Below are 21,214 nucleotides of genomic sequence, written 5' to 3' on the forward strand. Positions count from 1 at the left end.
GTTTTTTTGGGGTTAAGTGCTCTACCTATAACAAACAAGGAACATAATCAAATCTGTTATACAAGAACATAAAGAATGTAAGGATAGTAAATGTAACTTACGGTAATTTTAAAACAAAAATATTATCTGAACCCAACATACCCTAGGGAAATATAAAAATACTCTTTTATTTACTTACTTTTTAAAGAAAGTCTACTCCCTGAGTTCTCATAAACTAAATGATAGGGAGCTAAGTTCCAAAAAAAGACTTCTTAGCCTTAAAATCTTCTGTCTCAGTAGGATGTATCAGTTCCTACAATGTTCTTCATAAAAAAAGAACAATGCTTAAATCTAGTCATCAAAATAGCCAATACTCTCTTAAATGCTTTGGTACTTTTATTTTTTAAATCATATTCATTCCTTTTTTGCCACTGGTAATGCTGGAAATAATCATCAAAACAAATTTCCAGCCCAAGGTTTAACTGGAAGATGACACTGGTAGCATCATTTGCCAGCAATGCACTGCGATTAAACCACCGTTCTGAAAAGAGAGCTGGGAAAACCCTTTTCCTGGGGAGAGCCATGCCCACTCTTGGTCCAGCTGACAGCTATCTGCTGCAGTTATCACCAGGATTTCATTCTCTTTTTAAACATCTTTTTGTTTGAATTTCTCTTTCCCCCCATAATCTCAGACTCGTGTATTTTCATCAGCAAAGAGTAGAAGGAACCCTGTCAGAACACCTCAGAACGTAGCATTCGATAACCAGCATGGTGGAGCACTTACCAGGGAGTCTTTTGGTATTTCCATATCAGCTTTGGTTTTGATGTTTTTCTTGTGGTTTCCTTGAGTGCTGATAGAGCTGACGGTGACAAAGGAGCCCTGGGAACTGCCCTTTAGCATATTCTTGCAGAAAACATTATTTGATCCACTTTCTGTCTGTTGAGCTGCTTTCTTATCCACCCTGCAGGTAGAAAGTGATTCCTTGGATAAATTACACTGCTTTTCCTCAACCACTCTCCTATTCCCAATTTTTTAATGTTTAAAGTAATCTCCATGTAGCTCTTTGTCTTGAAATCTTTGAGTGTGTTTCTCACTATCCTTGATCAAATCTTCAAATATTCTAGAAGTGTGTCAATTTAGATTTCATAATATGATAATTTATTTTTATTTTTATGGTTACTATGGGAAAGGGCAAAATGAGAACCACTGAAGAGTGATTGCTAAATACATTTCTGGCTTAAGATTGGCAGAAAATGTAATTACCTCTGGAAAGTTTCTAAGTATACATTTGCTCAGTACAATCAATGAAATCGGCATGCTTTGAAATGTGTGTGTAATTTTCTTCCATTTCATGCCATTTTGGTACATTCATGGTTCCTGTTGGAGGGTGAATTTCTATCAACCTTGATCAAACTTACAATTCTTTAATTTCAAAGACCATTGGTTTGGTTAACAAAGTAACATGGACTAAATTATCATTTTATTGCTAACTTTTATGTCATTGTTTAAATTCTGGCTAATGTGTAAAAGACTGCCATTATGCATTTCCGCCTGCATGAAAACATGCATGAGTAGCACTCAATGTACAGGAAGCAAACAGCTCTCCTTGAGGGGGTGAGAGGGACCCCAGTGCACTACCCCCACTTTTCCAATGAGTTACCTGTTCAAAAGTTCTGTCAGGAAGGTATCTTTTGATGAGCATGTAACAGGGCTGGGTCTATTTTTTGGTTCAAACTTCGTTTGCTTGTAAATGTCTTGTGGTGTTTTCCAGTTATTTTTGCTCTGTGAGCCACCGTCTGGACTATTTGCGGGCTTGGTGTCCCTGACAAGCTCATTTTCTATCTTACATTGTAGCTCAGGCTTCTTTTTCTCTTTTTTTCTTTCTGATTTAAGTTGTTTGTTTCCAAACCCCAAGACTTTTGGATCTTTTTTTTCCACTTTGGTTTTGGAGACATCCATTTTCTTGCTACTGAGAGCTGGAAGTCTACTCTTCCGAAAACCAAACCAGCTGGCAAAAGAAGGGGTGGGCTTCTGCTTTGCTTCCACAGAGGGGGACTGTGTTTGCACTTGGCCCTTTTCCACATTTTCCTGAATACACAACATGACCTTTTCTTCGATTGTGGGTGAGAGGGGGGCTTCTGAGCTCAAAGCACCAGTCCTAGTTGTGGGGCCATCTGGATGCCTTCCAGAAGTTTCTAGCTTGGGTGTCCTGCTTGTTTCAAAATAGCTTGGACGCTGCATCCTCCCTGGGCTTTGCAGGGCTGGAGGGCAGTCTGTTGGGGTGGGAGGGCACCTGCAGAGGTCACTGGCTGGTTGCACGGGCACAGCCACACTGGGACACTCTCCCTGCTGCTCCTCCTTTCCAGGTGGGGTAAGGGATCCTTCAGACTTTGGAGGGATCCTCAAAGGCAACTTGCTTGGACTCCCATGTTGACTGCTGGAGCTGCCTGAGCTCCCCAGGGAGCCTTGCCGGGAGGAGGGAGGCACCAAGGACCGCCCAGCACTGGGGAGACTCTCAGACGTGGGAACAGAAGGGGTCTTGCTGGGAGAGCCTTCAGTGGAGGAGTTCTGCCGGGTCAGAGAATTGCCTCTCTCAGCAGTGTTGGTAATGATCTGAGTGCGGACTTTGCCCAGCCCTTCCACAGGTGGGGTGGAGGGCTTGTCTCCTGAGTGAGTGCTGAAGCTCTGGCTGCGGGCTTTGGCGCCATTCATGCCTAGAGCGGGTTTGAGGTGTGGCTTGCTGGAGGAAAGAGATCTTTTCACAGATCTATTTTCTGCCCCATCTCTTCCATCAGCCCCAAGGATCCCATTTTCCAGTGACTCTGGCAGTGCTGCTTCCAGGGGAAGCCCTTCAGCTAAACTGCCCTGTACCTGTAGACCCAGTGTAGTCACATTTCTGTTACCCACTGAGGTCTCCTCAAGGCTTGCTGGATTCCTGGAGTCCTCTGGCTTAGACTTACTCACAGAACTTTTGGAGGCTTCATTTAAACTGTCTTTCTCATGTTTCCCTGGCACCGTGGAACTTTTCCTGAGCAATTGGGGAGACTTCATGAGAATCTTGAGTCCCACTGGGAGGCGAGTTTTTGGCCCTTTCTCATGAGTGCTCTGACAACCATGGGGGGCACTATGGCTTTTGAAGGATGACGATGAGACACTGCTAACCTGAGATGATGGCGACTCATTTGCCCCTAAGAAGGAGGGCTTGGGGGATGGGGACACACTGTCATTCCATTGTCCCTTTCTTCCCGGAGATACACTTCTAGAGCATGATATTTCCAGTGGCTCATGGGTTAAAGGACAATTCTTGGGAGTCCGTAATTCTGTGTCCGTTTGTGTATTCCCAAGAGTTTGGTGAGGAGAGGTTTTGGGGACGCATCTCTTTGGAGAGACCTTTGGAGGGCCTGGGGCCATCACGGTGAATGAGCTGGAGGGAGTATGAGCAGGGCACCTGGTTTGAACCACTGTTTCTGGGGAGGGCAGAGGGTGAGTGAAGACAGGCTTTTTGAAGGCCACAGAAGGTTTCTTTCTCTGTACTTCCACCGTGGCCTGATGAGAAGATGTAACGGGAGCAGAAGTTCCTTTCACCAGAGGGGATCTGAATAGCATCCTTGCTGTTTCACTGGGGACCCTGGGTTCAAGCTTGGAAGTTGAAGGTGGTGGCAAGTAGTCATGGCTGGGCCTGGTCAGCAGGGAGACTGACCTTCCAGGAGGGGGTGGGGGAGAAGGAGATCTCGCTCCTAGCTCTGGCCCAGATTTGCAGTGTCCGTCCCTGGTGGGGAGCTCTCCACTATCACTAGGCTCCATGAGGGATTTTGACCGTGATCCAGGAGTCTGGCTCATGGAGCACTGGACCCAGTCCTTCCTGCTGGACACTCTGGAGTTATGAGGAAGTTGGGTGGGGTGTTTTGGAATGTGTGAATCTGGTCGTAATTCAAAGAGGGGACCTGGGCTTTCAGTCTTTGTGAACCGTGATAGTCTCCCAGGGGCTAAAGCTGGTGATTTTTCTAGAGTCACCGGGCCAGAAGAGGGGACTAGTGTTGAGGCTTCAGGCTCCATTAGTTTTGATTTCTGAGGTGAAGACTTGCCCCTGGCAGGAATTTTCGTCAGACTTTGCTTTTGATATATGCCCATGGCTGCTGAGGACCTGGAACTACTCTGGCATGCCAGGCGGTGTGTTGGCTTGGCCAGCCTTTGTTGCTGAGTATTTTGTATCACTGTCCTGGGGCTCAAAGATTCAGTGGGCACCATAGGGACATTATCTCCATTAGCTTTTGGAATGTGTTTCTCAGTTTCCTCTTCAGATCTTTTAAAGAAAGGACAGTCTCTTGCAGCTGTTCCTGGCTGTAAACAGGTAATTCCCTGAGATAAAAGTTCAGTGTGTTCTGCCATGGGTCCGGTAGGAGCTGAATTGATGGAAATTTCATTTCTGGTAACAGTGACAACTCCAGTCTGGTGAGAGCTGAATTCAATGGGCTCGCCATCTTCCGCATCAAATATGACTGTAATACATTCTTCTGAAGAAGTCCTTTTTACAACCCTTTGCTGCTTAATGAGACTGAACGTCTTTGGTCTAGTCTCTACACGGATGTGCACTTGTTTTCCCTCCTCACCAGGAGATGCAAGTTGAGATTTTCCAGATCCCATGAGGACATCCAGGTTCTCCAAGGACTTGTCAGTGTCTGCAGTCAAAGACAAATCTGAAGGACTTTTCTCATCACTGCTCTCTATGTGCAACTCACTGAGGGTTTCGTTGTCATCAGTGTCTGAAAGCTGGAGGTTGAGAGCCACACGGCCATGGATTTGGCTGTATGGATCTCTCTCCCTTGGTACCTGAGGTGCCTGCACACTTGGGCACAGGTTCCTCTCCAAGGGACAGGAACTGGCACAACTTGTCAGCTTTTCAGGCCTTTCACTGGGATAAACTGAGGATGTGCCTTCTGAAAAGTGCGTTCCATCTGGCTCCCAGCCAAACAGACTGTCAGAAACACTGTGAGTTAACTTGCTACCATGGGGCCTGCAGCCTTGGCTTGGGGCTGCTTGGAGCAACGCTAAGGAAGAAGAGCTGTCATTGGCTTCATCGTGGGAATCTGTATCAAAGACAAATGCCTTGTGAGGCTTCTTGTGGGGGCTTCCTGTGTCAGTTGTTTTGCAGGGAGAACACTCCTTGACACTGCTACTCTTAATTCCTGGAGAGTATATTCCTTCATTTGAATCCATACAATCTTTGTAACCCCATTTGCTTATCACTGATGGGGGCTCAAGTAATACTTTTCGCTTCTGTAGTTTTCTTAGCCCTTCCAAAATGTGGCATTCCTTGATACGAGTTGGAGGTAGTTCATCCGTAGGGCTAGCAAAGCCACTTGGGAGCGAAGAATCAATACTTAGCCTTTTATCCCAGTTCTGTGATGATTGCTAGGAAAGAAGAGTAGATATCAGAAATGATCACAAATATATAAAAGGAATAGTCTATCAGGGGGCTTAATTTGTACTAGTAGCTGGTAAGTATTCACATATAAATGCATACATTAATTAGCTAATTAATTAATTAACTATGCAGCAAACATTCATTCTACCAGGTCCTACACTGGTAGCACAGTGGTATAAAGAAATAGAGGGTAAGGACCTTGACATCAAGGAGCAAAAATCCCTACATGGCAGGGGAGACTTGGCCACACCTAACTAACTGTACATCACAAGACCAAATGAGAAGTGCAAACATAGTACGTGCTCTGGAGATTCAGAGGAGGGAGACTCCAGATCTGTTTGGAAAAATCATGAAAGGCCTACAGTCAAATTATTTCCTCAAACCAAACCACCCTCCCCCCAAAACCTGGTTAGCCATTGAAAGATGAATAGGTTTGCCTTAGGTTAAAGTGAGGAAAATGATTTCCAAGTAGAACAAATAGGATAGGCAAGACCTAAATTGAAAGGTATGTTCAAGGTTCACTCAGGGAATGACTAACAGAAAATATGTGATCTTTGATAAACCTAACAAAAATGTACACCAGGGAAAAGAATCCCTATTTAATAAATGGTGCTGAAAGAACTGGTTAGTTACATGTAGAGGACTGAAACTACACTTATACCTCTCACTACTTATAAAAACTGACTCTCACTGTATAACAGTTTTAAATTTAAGACATGAAACAAAAAAAAAAATTCTAGAAGGAAGCATAAGAAGAGCTCTTAACAATATAGGCCTAGGAAACGATTTTATGAAGAAGACAACCTTGGCAATTACAGCACCACCAAAAATAAAGGAATGGGATATGATCAAGCTAAAAAGCTTCTGCACAGCTAAGGGTACCGTAACTAAAGCATACAGATAACCTTCAGAATGGAGAAAGATATTTGCATGCTATAAATCTACAAAGGGCTGGTAACTAGAATCTATAGAGAACTCAAACTCAACAAGAGCAAACAATCCCATTTATCAGTGGGCAAGCAACTTGAACAGAACTTTCTCCGGAGAAGACAGACAAATGGCCAAGAAACACATGAAAAAAAAAGATCATTGTCCCTAATCATCAGAGAAATGAAAATCAACACCACTCTGAGGTGTCACCTAACTGCGCTGAGAATAGCCCACAGCATAAAGTCCCAAAGTTGCAGTGGAGAAATGTGGAGAGAAGGGAACATTTTTACACTGCTGGAGGGACAGCAAACTAAAGCAGCCTCTATGGAAAGAAGGATGGAGAATCTTCAAAGAGCTAAAAGTGAACCTTTCATTTGATCCTACAATCCCACTACTAGGCATCTACCCACAAGAAAAAAAATCATTTTACCACAAGCATTTGCACCAGAATGTTTACTGCCAATCAATTCATGATCACCAAGACCTGGAATCAACCCAAGCCCAACAAACCATGAATGGATTAATAAACTGTGGTATATGCATACCATGGACTACTATTCAGCCATACAATGGGTGGGGACTTTACATCTTTTTTATTAACCTGGATGGAATTGAAGAATATTCTTCTTTGTGAAGTGTCACAAGAATGGAAAAGCAAGTATACAATGCACACCAATAGATATGAAACTAATAGATAAACAACTACACACTCACCCCAAGAGAAAAATTAAATTCTAGTGAGGGGGAGGAAGGTTGGGGGCACAGGAGAGGATGGATAGGACTTGGTGAACTCTCACCTAGTGGACACAATGTAAGGTAAACAGTACACTCTGTAGGTGAAGGGCTCAACTATTAACTTGAATTTTACCTAACAAATGCAAGCACGTAACCTGATCATTTGTACCCTCATACTACTCTGAAATAAATTTTTTAAAAAAGAAAATACAGCTTTATTATAGAGTATCTATGAGAAGTAGAGAGGATAAAGCTGAAAAACTAAGTTAGTCCATATCTTATATACCTCCCATTCTAACATTTGATAGTTCCGTGACTTTATGACTTTCTTTAGTGGCAATGGGCATCTGCAAAAATTTCTTGGAGTTACCCACCTTCTTCATGCTTCCATGGGCATTTTCTGTTAGAACCCAATAGTAGTTACTTACCTACTAACAGAAGGGTCAATTTCCTTCATACCTCCCCAAATGACAGCCTTAGCTTTGGAAAAGTATATGGGAAATACTTTTTACACATTCATATTTTTTCATAGTACTGCTGGCAAGAAATTAAAGGGCAAAAAAGGGAAGGAAGATTTACTGAGCACCGCTGCATCCCAGCCATTCACACAGTGCTTTCACTCCGTCTTCAGAAAAGGGACCTGACATTCCCTGACTGGTCTGTTGGAGACCACACAGTGAGGAAGAGCTGGAGCAAAGGTTTGAACTCTGGTTTCTCAGGCTCTTCTACAACACTGTCGATTTTGACACAGCTTAAAAGTGGTTGGTTGTGAAGAGATGTGTACCAGGCAGTCTAGCTCTAGGCCTGCACTCTACCCAAGTCAAGTTTAGCCCCTAGTCTCTCCTCTACACAGGTCAGGGCCATAACAGAGATCACAAGTTACTCTGACACAATTTCTTGAATGGAACTTGCAGAGTTTAGGGGGCTGACCTAGTGACTTTTTAAAAAGGCTATATATGATTAATGGCAAAGAACTTCAAGGGAAGGCTCTGGTGGTTTCAGAAGTGCACTCTGTACCAATCTTGGCTACGCCAGCAAGCCCCTGCCCTACAACTCTGAACACTCATATATAAAAGCTGAAAAAGTGTCAGAAACTTCCACTGGAATATGGGGGTTTCAGTAAGTTGTGAACATTTACTTACATCTAAGAAATTTTCACACAAATTACTCATTTTCAAGTACACACATTTATTTGTTTTTAAGTCAAATAATATATTTTCTTTAGAAAATACTCTAGCATCAGAAGTTGCTGGGAAGAGATGCTGTTTGGTGATGCGGCCCCTCTCCCTGCTCTTCTCCCACACCATTAAAAACTCCTTTGGAAACCAGAAGAAATCTCACTAGTGAACCTGGGCATTACGGCCTGACCACACAGCAGCTGCTGGGGTTTGGGTCTCTAAGAATTTCCATGATCTGGACAGTTTTTGACAATAGAGAAGAAAGACCAGGCAGAAGTACCCTGTAAGAGCTTGAGAAAGGCAGACTTGTTTAACCCTCAGAAGACAAGCTCAGCCTCTGCCCTCTCCTCCCTTCTGTCCCCTCAGAGCTCGCTCCTGCTGTGGTGTGAGGAACCCCAGAGTTAGCAGCTACAAGCCTTCAGGGCCCAGGCTCTTCACCCGCCCAGGGAGACAAGCCACATTCCTTCCTCAGATCTCTAAGGGATGTTGTGATATTTGATAACTTGGGAACAATTTGGACCAATCTTAAAACTTGGGGGGTGGGGAATTGAAAAAGCACACATCTCCTGCGGGGAGATGGCCGGGGAGAGGAAGGCTTTTCTCACAGATGGCTTCATTCTTTCCTGAGAAAAGTTGGAAGAGAACTCCAGGAAGGCAGTGTGGTTGGCTTACAAGGTGCTGCTAACAGGGCAGGGGCCTGTTTTTAATGGCCACAGCCCTCTTCTATTCTTGATAATAACTGTTTTACAATTTTGTAAAGGGTATTTTTGGTCTTAATTAGAACAAATCAAGCCCAACACATGGAACAAGCCCACTGTGGTTCCAGGCTGATTCCACAAGGCCAGTGTAGACAGAAGGATTAAGAGTGAAAGCTTGGGAACCTACTGCCTGTCTCTCATGCACTGGCTCTGAGACGTGGGCCAGTTACCTCTCTGTATTTCAGCTTCCTCGTCTGTAGAGAAGCTACTAAATAGGCTACTGTGAGCACTGAATGAGCTGATGCTTGTGAGTGCTAGAGAGCTGTGCTGCGTGTGGCGATGCCTCATCACCTGGCCGAGTCCCTCTGGGGAGGGAAGGCCAGTGCACTTCATGCAGGCTCGCTTTCTGTTTCTACACACAAAAAATATGTTAGAAGTACTCGTGACCATGAAGATGTCATTAGTTACATGTTTATTATTATAAAAGTTAATACAGTATTCACATTCAAATCATATGCAATGAGTTTGTTATGTAAGTTGATACTAAATGAGTCCCTGGTACAAGGTGAAAAGTACAGAGGTGCCTTCACTAACATAAATTTAAAATGTCTTGACATGACTGGGCCTAGCCTGCTGGGTCCCTGAGATCCAGGACTGGCCACTGGGAGGTGTGACAGGTGTACTAGTATTCCATCACTATGACAGAACCCAGTTAGGATCCAGAGGATGATCACCTGAGTGTCCATGAAGTTTCTCAAGAACCGTTTTACTTGTCTTTCAGGGAAGCGATTGCCTTAGAACAGGGGTCCTCAAACTTTTTAAACAGGGGGCCAGTTCACTGTCCCTCAGACTGCTGGAGGGCTGGACTGTTGGTACAGGATGAGTTGGCTGCTAAGCAGGACAGGCCGCAGCAGCTAAAACACCTGGCAGGCCAGATAAATGTCCTAGGCGGGCTGCATGTGGCTCACGGGCTGTAGTTTGAGGACACCTGCCTTAGAACCTCAAGGAGTGCTCTCATTGGAAGACCTTTAGCAAAAAAAAAAAAAAAAAGAAAGAAAGAAAGTAAAAAGACTCTGAGAGGCAGAGACAGGAGGAGTGCAAGAATGAATAAATCAGAGCAAGGAGTCCTGGGAGCCAGCGGGATTCACAGACAAAAGGAGAAAATGTCCCCAGCCATCTTCCCAATCTTCCCAATCCGTTCTGAGCCCAGGCCCTAGCAGTCATTAGTCAGAGCTCCTAACAACTCCTTAGAGGGAGCAATTTTGATAATGTAGCGGGTTCTGTACTTTGCATTAGATGTCTGAGTCCAAGGGAATAAGCTCTAAATGCAAGTTTGAAATCTTTTTCTGAGTTCTTGCTCAGAGAATGACAAAGCTACTTGCCCGCCAGTATTTTCTGGAAGTTTTGAATTCTTTCTGGTTTCTACATTGCCAAAACTATAAACTAAGCTTATATAAATGATAGAAAAAACGACCTCCAAATATTCCGATTCGGAGTTCCTATTATCATGTACTCTTTGCTTTTCTTCAACATTAGGGAATTGCTAAAACACGTATTTCAAATATTTGCCTTACACTGGTGTGCAAGGAGATTTATTCTAAGCATGAGAAATCTTCAGCTCTGTGGGCCTACTGTGCAGATGGGAGTCACTCTAGTGGTAGTAATTTAAATTTAATTCACTGATGTCATGGTCCCTGTCTTCCCTAGTCTCTTCTGTCTTTACGATGCTGTCCTTCAAAGTCAAGTCACATAATGTTTCACGAGGCTATGTTGAAACATTACATACCAACATCCTCATGTTGATCGGAGGAGGTCAATATAATACGTAAGCAGGTACTCAACAAACGGGCATTGCCTTTTTACTCCTCCCTCCCATCCTGTCTCCATGACCAAAACCTACCAGAAGAGGATTCTTTTCTGGTTCACTCTGATGCCCAAGTGCCTTCGAAGGAGATCTTACCCTTTTCCTGAGGTTCTTCCCATCATGCCATGTGTAGGAGGAGCCACTGGAGTACTCGCTGCAGGTGCTTGAAAGAGACAGTTCACTGCTGCTGCAGCTGTTTCGAGGACAGAGATGACCAGGGACAACAATCCCCAAGCCTGGGCATTTCAAAGCTGGGGTTCCTGATTTTGCATTCAGTTGGTATTCCTGAAAGAGTAGGACAGCTCTAAGTAAGAGCTTTGCTTAGTGGAGAGTAAATATCACCTGAACCTCACAGTGAGCTAGGAAGGAATACAGATGCTCCTTGACTTAAGACAACATTTCATCCCAACAAACCCATCACAAGTTGAAATGAATTTAACACATCTAACTTACAAAACAGCATAGCTTAGCCTAGCTTACGTTAAATGTGTTCAGAATGCTTACATTGAGCAATACCATCTAACACAAAGCCTATTTTATAATAAATTGTTGAATAGCTCATGTAATTGATTGAATACTGTATTAACAGGTGAAAACAGAACAGCTGCTTCTCAAAGTATGGTTTCTACTGAAATCATATCACTTGCACTTGTAAAGGTGAAAACTCACTAATTCAAACCATTGTAAGTCAGGGATTCTCTGTGTAGTATGGTGCAGTAATTACAGGCACAGACTTTGGAGTCACACTGACTGTGATCTAAAATCTCGGTCCTGCTTCTTAATAACTGTGACTACAGGGAAATTATTTCATCTTTTACAGCCATATTTCCCTTTTGAAAGGGAATAATGATAATACTGCCTACCTTTATAGGGTTATTGCAAAGACTACATGAGGTCCCAGCTGTGAAGTGCATACCAGAGTGTCTGGCCTATAGTAGGCACTTAATTATAACAAGTTACTACCATTATTAGGCAAAATAGTTCAGTGGTGGTTTCTCATTTTATCCAGCTATGCTTTTGAGAAAATCAGATCAATATCAAAACACAACTCCTCCAGTGCCACAAAAGGAAGAAGACTTTGTCTACAAGTTCAACAACATGCACACTAGACTGCAAATCTCATGGTCTGGAGCTCAGGTTATACATGGCCACTTCATGGGCAAAGAAAATATTTAACTTCCATAGACCTTAGTGTCTTCATCTGTAGAATGGGGCAGCTCTACCAGATTATGGCCATGGTCCTCTCTAGCTCTGATAGCATCTTTCTAAGTCAGCAACCAAACGCCCACTGCATATCTGTGCTACCCAATAGCAAGCCATGCACAGCAGATACCAAACTCAGGTGTCATTGAGTCTCTACTGAAAAAAGTAATATAACTTTTCATATCCAATCTTCATATCGAATAGATTTGGGTCCCTTGCAGAAGGTCCAGGCTGTTAGAATTCTAGTGGGTCTACATAAAGCAAGGTGACAAAGAAACCTGCAAACATCCAACCATATCATGACAGCCACATTACAAGCCCCTCACGTAACAGATGAAGCTCCAGAAGCTAGCCAGGCTAAATTAATTTAGCATTCTGACCACTGAGAATAGAATCTCCCTATTACGATCTAATTCCAGTCTCCTATTTATACAAAGCTTTGTTTCAGAAACTCTTTGATGGGGAGCCATCTGTCTTTTTGTCACTTGCAGAGTGGCAAAGCTTCTTACTTATGCAATTTATTGACACTTTATGGGTGCCTTTAGTACCTGAGTACTTATCACTGTTCTCCAAATGCAATTCTAACTGACGGTGACTAAACACCAGCTTGGGGAAGGAAGGCAGGATAATCTGAAAGTACTTGTGGCAAATATTAAGCCCCTACATAAGTATACAGGGCATGTTTAATTTGCTCTCTAATCAATATCCATAATGCTTAATAATGTCAGATTTTCAGTATTAGGCATTTGCCTTGCTATCAATACTTCATTTTTGCTGCATAACAATCTTTTTAAGTGATCTACAAATGCCAAGAAATTTTACTACTTCATTTTGCCTCCTGAAATTTGGCTCTAAGCATAATTCAAAGGAGAAATGTATCTTAAAATCCAGCTTTCGGCAATATCTACTGATTTATGACCTTTTTTAATGCCAGATATAACTTGGTTAAGGGAAGTTCACACTGGTATCTGAACAGATGCCTACAGCTAATGATTCTATCGCACAAGGGCACCTGCCATGTAAGCCTCACTCATTGCAGACATCTGGAAGGGGATCTGAACAAACCTTTAGAAATTCCACATAGGTTCTGCTTCTACTTGTGTGCTCTCCATTTCCTCCATCCTGTTCCCTCATGTTCTGTTGTTTAGTAAGCAGGGTGGGTTTATTATTTAGGACTGCCTCTGCTCTGACGGATCAGAGAGAGTGTCTGCGTCCTTCCAGGCTATCCAGATCTAAACTTCTCCAGTGGCTTTTTCACACTCTGCTCAGTTTTTGGTTATGATTTACATTCTATCTTTTCCCAAGGTACTGAGCTATTGTGTGTGAGTCCCTCTGTCTTCCCTACCTCTCCTTTCCCATTACATCTATCAAAATTATACCTACTTTTAACACCTCAACTCGATTCCCAGGCCTCATTTAATGAAGAAGCACCCTTTCCCAGTCATCTGCATGTGTATATCTCTGGTACAGAGGCTAGATTTAAGATGACAGGAAACTAGAACTCAGGAGATGGGCTTCAGCAGGAAGGAATGCTGCCTTTCCTTCGGCCCTGAACTTGACATGCCCAGATGTGATAGAGGATACTTGAGGGAGGTGGAAAAGGCTTGCCAATGCCACGCACAGGCAGGTGGGGGATGCTTAATCAGAGAGGTCTAAGACAGACTTTTCATGCTTTAATGTGCATACGAACAACCAGGGGATCTTGTTAAAATGCAGATTCTCATTCAGTCATTCTGAGGGAGGATCTGAGATGCATGCAGTATTTTTTTAACAAGTTCCCAGGTGCCTTGATGCTGCTGTTTTGTGACCCATGCTTTGCACAGGAAACTTCCAGGAGAAGCTATCAGAGAAGGCTGTCCCTTGTGGAGATTCTTGGCTATACCTCGTATCATTTCACAGTCTGACCTGGGCTGTGTTGAGCGGGATAAGGGGAATGACTGAACCCATCCACAGGCCAGTGACATGGGAAGGTGGGTGTGCATGTGTAGGGGTGTACAGAGTAATTCCTTGCAAAGAACAGGAAGGGCCCACTTCTGCCTACTGGGAAATTCTCCCACCCTCCCCCATATAGGACAACCATTGTCTGAATTTAATAAGGCGCCCAGAGTCCCTGACATCATGGCTTGAAAGTGAGCTCTTTTTTCCTAGAATTTCCTTCATCAGCATGTGATAATCATGTAGGATCATCTACTCCAGTCAATTACTGTTCTGTGGTTCAGCACTTGAACTCTGTGGCTGTTTATGAGGTTTCAATCCTGGCTCTTCCCCCCTGCTAGCTGTCTTTGATCCTGGCAAATTACTTAACCCATCTGTGCCTCAGTTTCTTTCCTTGTAAATGAAGAGAATGAAAGCATGTAATACACAAGGTCATTGTGAAAATGGAACAGCCCCTGGCATGTGGTAATGCTTAAGTATTTTTAGGTGTTGCCACCATCATTAACCATTTTTTTAAACATATATGAGGGTTGTCCAGAAAGCATTCAGCCATGTATGTCTCCATTTCTCATAGTACATGGCTAGATGCTTTCTGGACAGCCCTCATCTACATGTCTTGGCTCTTCAACGAAGCCATCTGTTCACAGTCTCCCTAAAAGACTCTGCTTTACACTTCGTGAGACCCTGTCATACTCTAATGCCTTCCACATAAGTTAAGTGGTAAAATAACCGTGTTGGGCAATAGCCAAAAGTGGGTGTATTTTGTTTCTGGGGATTGCTGACGTGAGCTTCTGGAGGGACATCTCAGTAGGTACCTTTCTGAGTTATCATTTCTACCCATGCCTTGTTTTTTCTGGCTGTGGCATGGAGCCACATATCAAAGGAGGACAGAGAAGAGCTAAAGCCACAGAGGTCTTATTATGATCAGGCACAGGGATACATAAATCTCACATATTATCTCATTTAATCTTCACCACAACTCTCTGAAATGGAAAAGAAATACTGCGTTCCCCCCAAAATAAGACCTACCCCCAAAATAAGCCCTAGCAGGATTTCTATGCATTTGTTACATATAAGCCCTACTCTAAAAATAAGACCTATGCATTTTGGTGCAGAGAGGAAGACATCCCCTGAAAATAAGCCCTAGTGTGTCTTCTTGAGAAAAAAATAAATATAAGACAGTGTCTTATTTTGGGGAAACACGGTATTACCTTTATTTCCCAAGGGAAAACTGAGGCACTGAGGTTTTAATACCTTGCCCAAAGTCACCCAGCCAATACAACATTCTGACGCCAGGCCCAGGTCCTAGCCATTATGCCATGATGCCAAGTAAGACCTCTGATGATGGCAGAACTCAGAGGGGTGTGCAGAACACCATGACGCCCACCAGGGATAGCTGTTGTTGATAATAGATGAGGGTTATTCTTAAAATTCTTCTTTGTCACAAAATATATACTGGCTTCCATTGCAACATTATCTTAATTATGTTGATTTAATTGGCAAAAATACATCCTGTTTGCACTATCCAGAGTGTACTTTTGTCACTGTTTATTTTAGAATATCACCACGTATGGCTCACACATGCTTTATCATCTTTACTGTGGGAAATGCATTATGAAATCTGTAATCTTACTCTTAACAATAGACAGAGCGATAGAGAGTGAAGCTCAGAGTTCTATTCTGCACACTTAAAAAGAAAAACCACATACTTATAAATCTTTTAACCTTTAGGACATATTATAGATTAAATGTCATATGGTCTTTTTGAATGTGTAAAGTGACAGCATTCTACTGAAATTTAATTCCAATCTAATTTGAGAATATTTACTTTTGATATCCTACATACACTGATGAAATTATAGTGTAAAATAAAAAAATCAGTTATTCACATCATTTTTGAAGCCTAACGCTTTTCATTATACATCTTTTTGGCTATTGTGTTTTTTCGAGTTACTCTTTCTATGTCCATGAGAGTTAAAAGCCATGCTGGTTAAAGTTTTGCCAAATAAGCACAAAGCTAACCCCAGCTAAAGAAAAAAATGCAGACCCCATGAATTTTTAAAAGTTCATACATAATATATCATAAAAGTAGGATGAATAATATGGGACGTGGGTTTTAATAAAAAGCTCTTTGACCATTTCTCACAGACTCTGAGATGTAATCAATACCTAAAAAAGGTATCTTGGGGACAAAGCCAAGATTTATGATATTTTTGCAGAGAGTGACACTTTCTGCTTACTATATCAGCTGGGGGACATGATATTGAATTTCAGAGAACACAAGAAAGGAAAGCAATTTTATCTGCCTGACAATGCTTCAAGGATACACTTTCTGGTTCACTTGTGACATCATATTTGATGGAAGGAAAGTAACAACCTAAACAAGTGTTCTGAAGGCAACTGGGAAACTCACGTGCAGCTCAACATCAGTGCGTGACTGTGTCAAACTTCTGCTCCTTTCCACTTCTGAAAGCAAATCTCCAGATGAAAGATCTAAGATGCGTGAGTGAAGTTTCTGGGCAAAACCAAGCAGAAACATTGAATGGTGATAATTTAATTATTTCAAAGTCCTGCCTCACACAGCTAATGCTCTAAAGAGTTGACATTTTCAGATTAGATACTACACGTCCTCATTCAAAAAAGTTTTAGTTATCAGAATTCCAAATCAGCTATATATATGTGTATATATATGAATTATAGTTTATAAACGTAATCATGCTCTTATAGTTTGTCAGTCTGTCTTGCAAAATTAGTAGGGAAAAATAAGTAGAGGAAAAAATGTGAATACTGCAAATACTTACTGGCTAGTATGGAAACTAACTTTTGATACTCACATTAAGAAAACCAATCACCAAGTTAACCTTATTATGTTGAGCAGTGGTTAAAATCTGGGCAGATAATTATAAAAGTGACCTTATTTCTAAACAGCACTGATCTTGTGAAATCTTCCCTTGGACACATTTTAACTCAAAGTCATTAATGTCATCTGTTAGGAACAATTAATGTGAATAGAAAATAATTGCATCAGGGATCTGGGGACGTGGAGGATTTTGTGCATTAATATTCACGTGCTTTTTAATCATATACTGAATTCTTTATTTCAGTTTTGCTTGGGAGGCCTGCTAAACCAGAGACATTTCACTATATTAATCTTTGTACTAATTGCTAAGGCTTTTCTGTGGACATTAAATTTGATCTGCTTAATTGCAAATACAATAAAACTCCTCTAATGTTTCTGCTAGGCTGATGACATTTTAAAAATGGTACTTATAGGCTGGTTTGTCTTGGTTACAACTTTTGTGACTTCAAACACTAAAAAAGATCTAATTAAGTAAATAATGTGGCTAAGCATGCCTCTCTCACCTCTGAAAAGTTTTCTGCTCTTTTTCCTCCTGGAGAAGCCCTCCTGCATACTCATGCCAATCCAAGAAATTTCTTAGAGTCTTTGCCACTAAGTAATATTAGGATCATCTTAGAGAACAAGGCTAGACCCACAGGTCATTTTGTCCCAGCCAATCTGCCATGTTGGCAGCAGGGATCGTAAACTCCACCAAATGAAACACATGTGTTCTGTTCCCAAGATTTGACTCCCTTCAGGTAGAGCCCTGTGTACTTGGTTAGTTGGTCACTCAACAAACCTTTATTCATTACCTACTGAGGGATGAGCACTGTGGTAGCCCGACGGTCTCCACTCTTCTGTTGTGGGTGGACAGTGGACCTTAGAATCACTGCTCGCCTCACACCAATACCCTTGTTCCTCTCAATTTGTGTGTTTGTGGAGATACTTCCATAAAAAAGAGAGCAAGTCCGAAATCGGCTGCGTATTGCTTTGAAAATTCAAATTTCTTCAAGGGAGCTGAGACTGTACTAGATAACCAAAACCACTGTTTCTGAACCTATTTTATAATCTTATCTCAAGTTCTCTCTGGAATCTGAGTTTCATGGGGGATGGGGAGATAGAATTTTTCTCATCTTTTAATCCCCAGGACCTAACACAATGTGTCATACTTAGTAAGTACCCAATTAATGATTGTTGTGGTCTATAAACAAAAAGATGTTTTCATATTTTTCCACCATTATGTAAGTTTAAAGGGTTGAAAATGTAAAAGAAATAGGGTATTGTGAGACCTAAGACTATACTTATCAATATGCAGACAGTACAAGAAGTTATGGGAAATGACTTTCAACAGAAGAAATGCCGTTGAGTGGATGCCACATGGGGGGGGGGGGCGATGCCCTATAGATCAGCTCTCTGACTTCTTACTTCACAATTGCACTTCACTTCCTCTCAGGTGTATGATGTCATCCTTTTGTTCACTGTCTGAATATTTGTATGTAAAAACCCACCCCTCTAAATGATGTTATGTTTCAGTAGTTTTTATCCAAGTGGGTCAGTTCCCTTCACTGAAACAGTAAGGTCTGTGTGGGAGAGGGAGAAAAGGAGAGGTCCTGGGACAAGGGCCAGGAGACCTAAATTCCTGCCCTGTCCATTACAAGCTTTATAGGACCTCAGGAATGTAATTGAATGTCTATCTCAGACCCTCACCTGTTCCAGAAAGACAGAAGTGGCTGCTTAATCTACTACCACAGGTAGAGACAGGCATCGTCACAGTAAGTGGGGACAATAACTAAGATACTATGCTGAAATCCACACAGCCTTACACCAATTTCCTGTCATAACTGAGAGCTGGATGTGGGTCATTTCTTACAAGGTACAAATTAGTCATTGGTTGTGATCCATATGAGTAAGACTGTACCAAGAACTGGCCAATCTCATCCAACAGGATGAAGGTGGCACAGCCCCTTCGGGGTGGCAGTGATTGTTTCTGCAAGTCTCCAGGTAACAATGGAAAAAGAAACTGGCAACTCAGTATGCCTGAATCTTTCAGAAAAACTGGGCTGGTAGGCCAGAGCTTTCTTTCCATTAGGTTTCATTCCTCAGATGCTCAGTGAAGGCTTGCTACGGCTTACAGAATTCTGTCTAGGTTTTTACTGAGCACCAGGATAATGCCTTAACTTTGAGACAGTGACTTCTAAAGCCAGAAAGACATTTATTTTTTGTGCAGTGATACAAGGTGAGATTAATAAACACATCTGCATCTAAAAAATTGGGCAGCATTGGGAAATCACGCCGGACAATCAAGTAAAAAGTGATGAGCAGCTTCTGTATTCACTACTGTACTTCCAAAAGGTTGGAAGGAACGTGGGAATCTTTTCATGTCAGGATTTCAAGACGTTACTAAGATAGCTTTAGAAGTAAAGTGTAAAAAGAATCATTTAACCATGGCTCTCTTCTCTTCCTTCAGATTTGGTGAATTAATCAAATACCAGAATCATGGTATTTATTATATAAATATTTTCCCTTCTAACTATTAAAAGCAAAATATTTACATAAAAAAGAAGTTTTAACTATTCAGCACCTGCCCCAGGAGAGGAAATGCAGGCAGCTGCCCTGGTCACTCCCACCGACTATCCTGCTGAGCTCTGCTACCCTCTACCATCCGGGCTGATTGCTAACTTGGACTTGGCCTTGTTTAGGGATCACCTTCTCTCAAATCTAGTGTCCTGCTTTCACCTTAGGATGGAGAACTTACTGCTTCTTCAGCTTTAGTTTTGTCTTCAAGTCTGTCTCCACTTTGGAGCTCTATTCTCCCCTCACAGCTTCCTAGGGCCTCATTATGCTCCTTCCACGCAGTCCTAGGCTGGTCCGAGCCCCATACTGAAGTTCTGAAGTAAACCTGCAGTGGGTTGGTATGAATTCTCCTGAGAATCTTGTGATATTATTAACTGCCTGCAATTTTCTATGAGTTCTCCTTTCTGGCTATTTTTTGTTATAGGAGTAGAAAACATTAGTGGCAGATTTGGCATATATTTAAAAGACATATTTTTCATATGGATCTGAATCAGACATAACCAGGTGAATGAATAAGCTTTGTTCCTTCTGTTGGGTGACATGGCATTTTTCAGATATGCGTAAAGATCTCTAAAAGGAAGTTCAAGGAAATTTTCTAAAATCGCTCGGAGCCTGATAAAAATAATTTTTTATAGAAGCTTTAATCACCAAATGATCTTCCGAAAACAGCCCCCAAAGTTTTGCCTGATTCATGTACTAGATTTACATTTTTGCCATATTCAGAAATGTGATTTTTTCATCAGCCCTTCCAAATTCCATCAAGAGAGACTGTGGCACATCCCTGAGTTCACATTTCACAGGTTTCATTCTATTCCATTATAAATTTATTATAAAACTGAATATTATATAACTGCATATTCTATAACTGAGTATTATATGGTCACATCTTAGATTAATAAAAATTTGAGCCCAGGACACAATCTTTTTGGCTAAAAGCTGATGTTTAATTAATTATGCCATTATTTCCATTTTGGGATACAAAGATAAAACATAATATCTGCATCTCAGCCATCCTGCTGACGTGACACAAAGAATGTGCCTTTCCAAAGTTCTCTTAGAGGCCTTTTAAAAAAAATATGTCCACCATAATTTGATCTCAGTATGGAGTCTGAAATTTTATAACTAATATTTTAATCCAGATGTAGCAGTCTCTGCTGTAATTATTATTTTCCCTGACAACTTTTAAACTTGTCTCGCATATCAATCTTTAGGTGCCCTTAGTGCATTCTGTTTTGCTCTGGAGGGTGACTTGGCAAATGATATGGTTCTATATTCTCTTTCCTACTTTTTCTGGGATCCAAAGGTATACAATGCTTTTGAAACAATCATTCCGTAATTATACCTAAGACCTTCTTGAAGGGTCCCTACTATCAAAACCACCAGGTTATCCCCTCTTGTTCCTCAGTTTTAGTGGCTGCCTAATGAAGCAGCATTTGGTTTGGTGAGTAGGAAGTTTATTTGGGGTCTCTGCGGCTTAGACTGCTGACTAGAGTAACTTAAACTTATGATATCCATGAGGAGCCCAAACACACAAATGAGAAAAAAAGAAAAAAACATAAGAATTCTTAGGTAGAATATACAAAAGAGATAATAGTTAGAGTGCCGGGGATGGGGGGCTGGGTCAGTGTGTTAACACCACAGTTCAATGTGTATAAGATAATATTCTGTATGATAGAACTTACAGCCATCCTCCCAAATCTCTTGGTTTGAAATCTTTATGTAAAACAAAACAAACAATCTGAAATACTTCATCTATAACAGCAAAGTGGCCGAATGCTGAGAGAAAGGATGCAGGGTTAGGGTTCCCAGAGCTGGGTAACAGACCTGTGGGCAGGTGGAGAGCCCGAGCAGTT

General features: G+C 41.8%; 1 protein-coding gene across 1 annotated transcript in view; it reads right to left on the reverse strand.

The window, feature by feature from the left end:
• Positions 1–21,214, reverse strand: part of NCKAP5 (NCK associated protein 5) — an 807,957-nt gene that overhangs the window by 97,023 nt on the left and 689,720 nt on the right. The window contains exons 10-13 of the mRNA XM_023515856.1: positions 16,362–16,463; positions 10,907–11,095; positions 1,641–5,392; positions 764–941 (exon numbers count right to left, since the gene is read on the reverse strand). Coding sequence (XP_023371624.1) covers positions 764–941; positions 1,641–5,392; positions 10,907–11,095; positions 16,362–16,463 — 4,221 coding nt within the window. The remainder of the gene's footprint in view (positions 1–763; positions 942–1,640; positions 5,393–10,906; positions 11,096–16,361; positions 16,464–21,214) is intronic.

The sequence above is a fragment of the Otolemur garnettii genome, unplaced genomic scaffold (genome assembly GCF_000181295.1).
Source record: "Otolemur garnettii isolate 467f Iridium unplaced genomic scaffold, OtoGar3 scaffold00080, whole genome shotgun sequence".
NCBI lineage: Eukaryota > Metazoa > Chordata > Mammalia > Primates > Galagidae > Otolemur > Otolemur garnettii.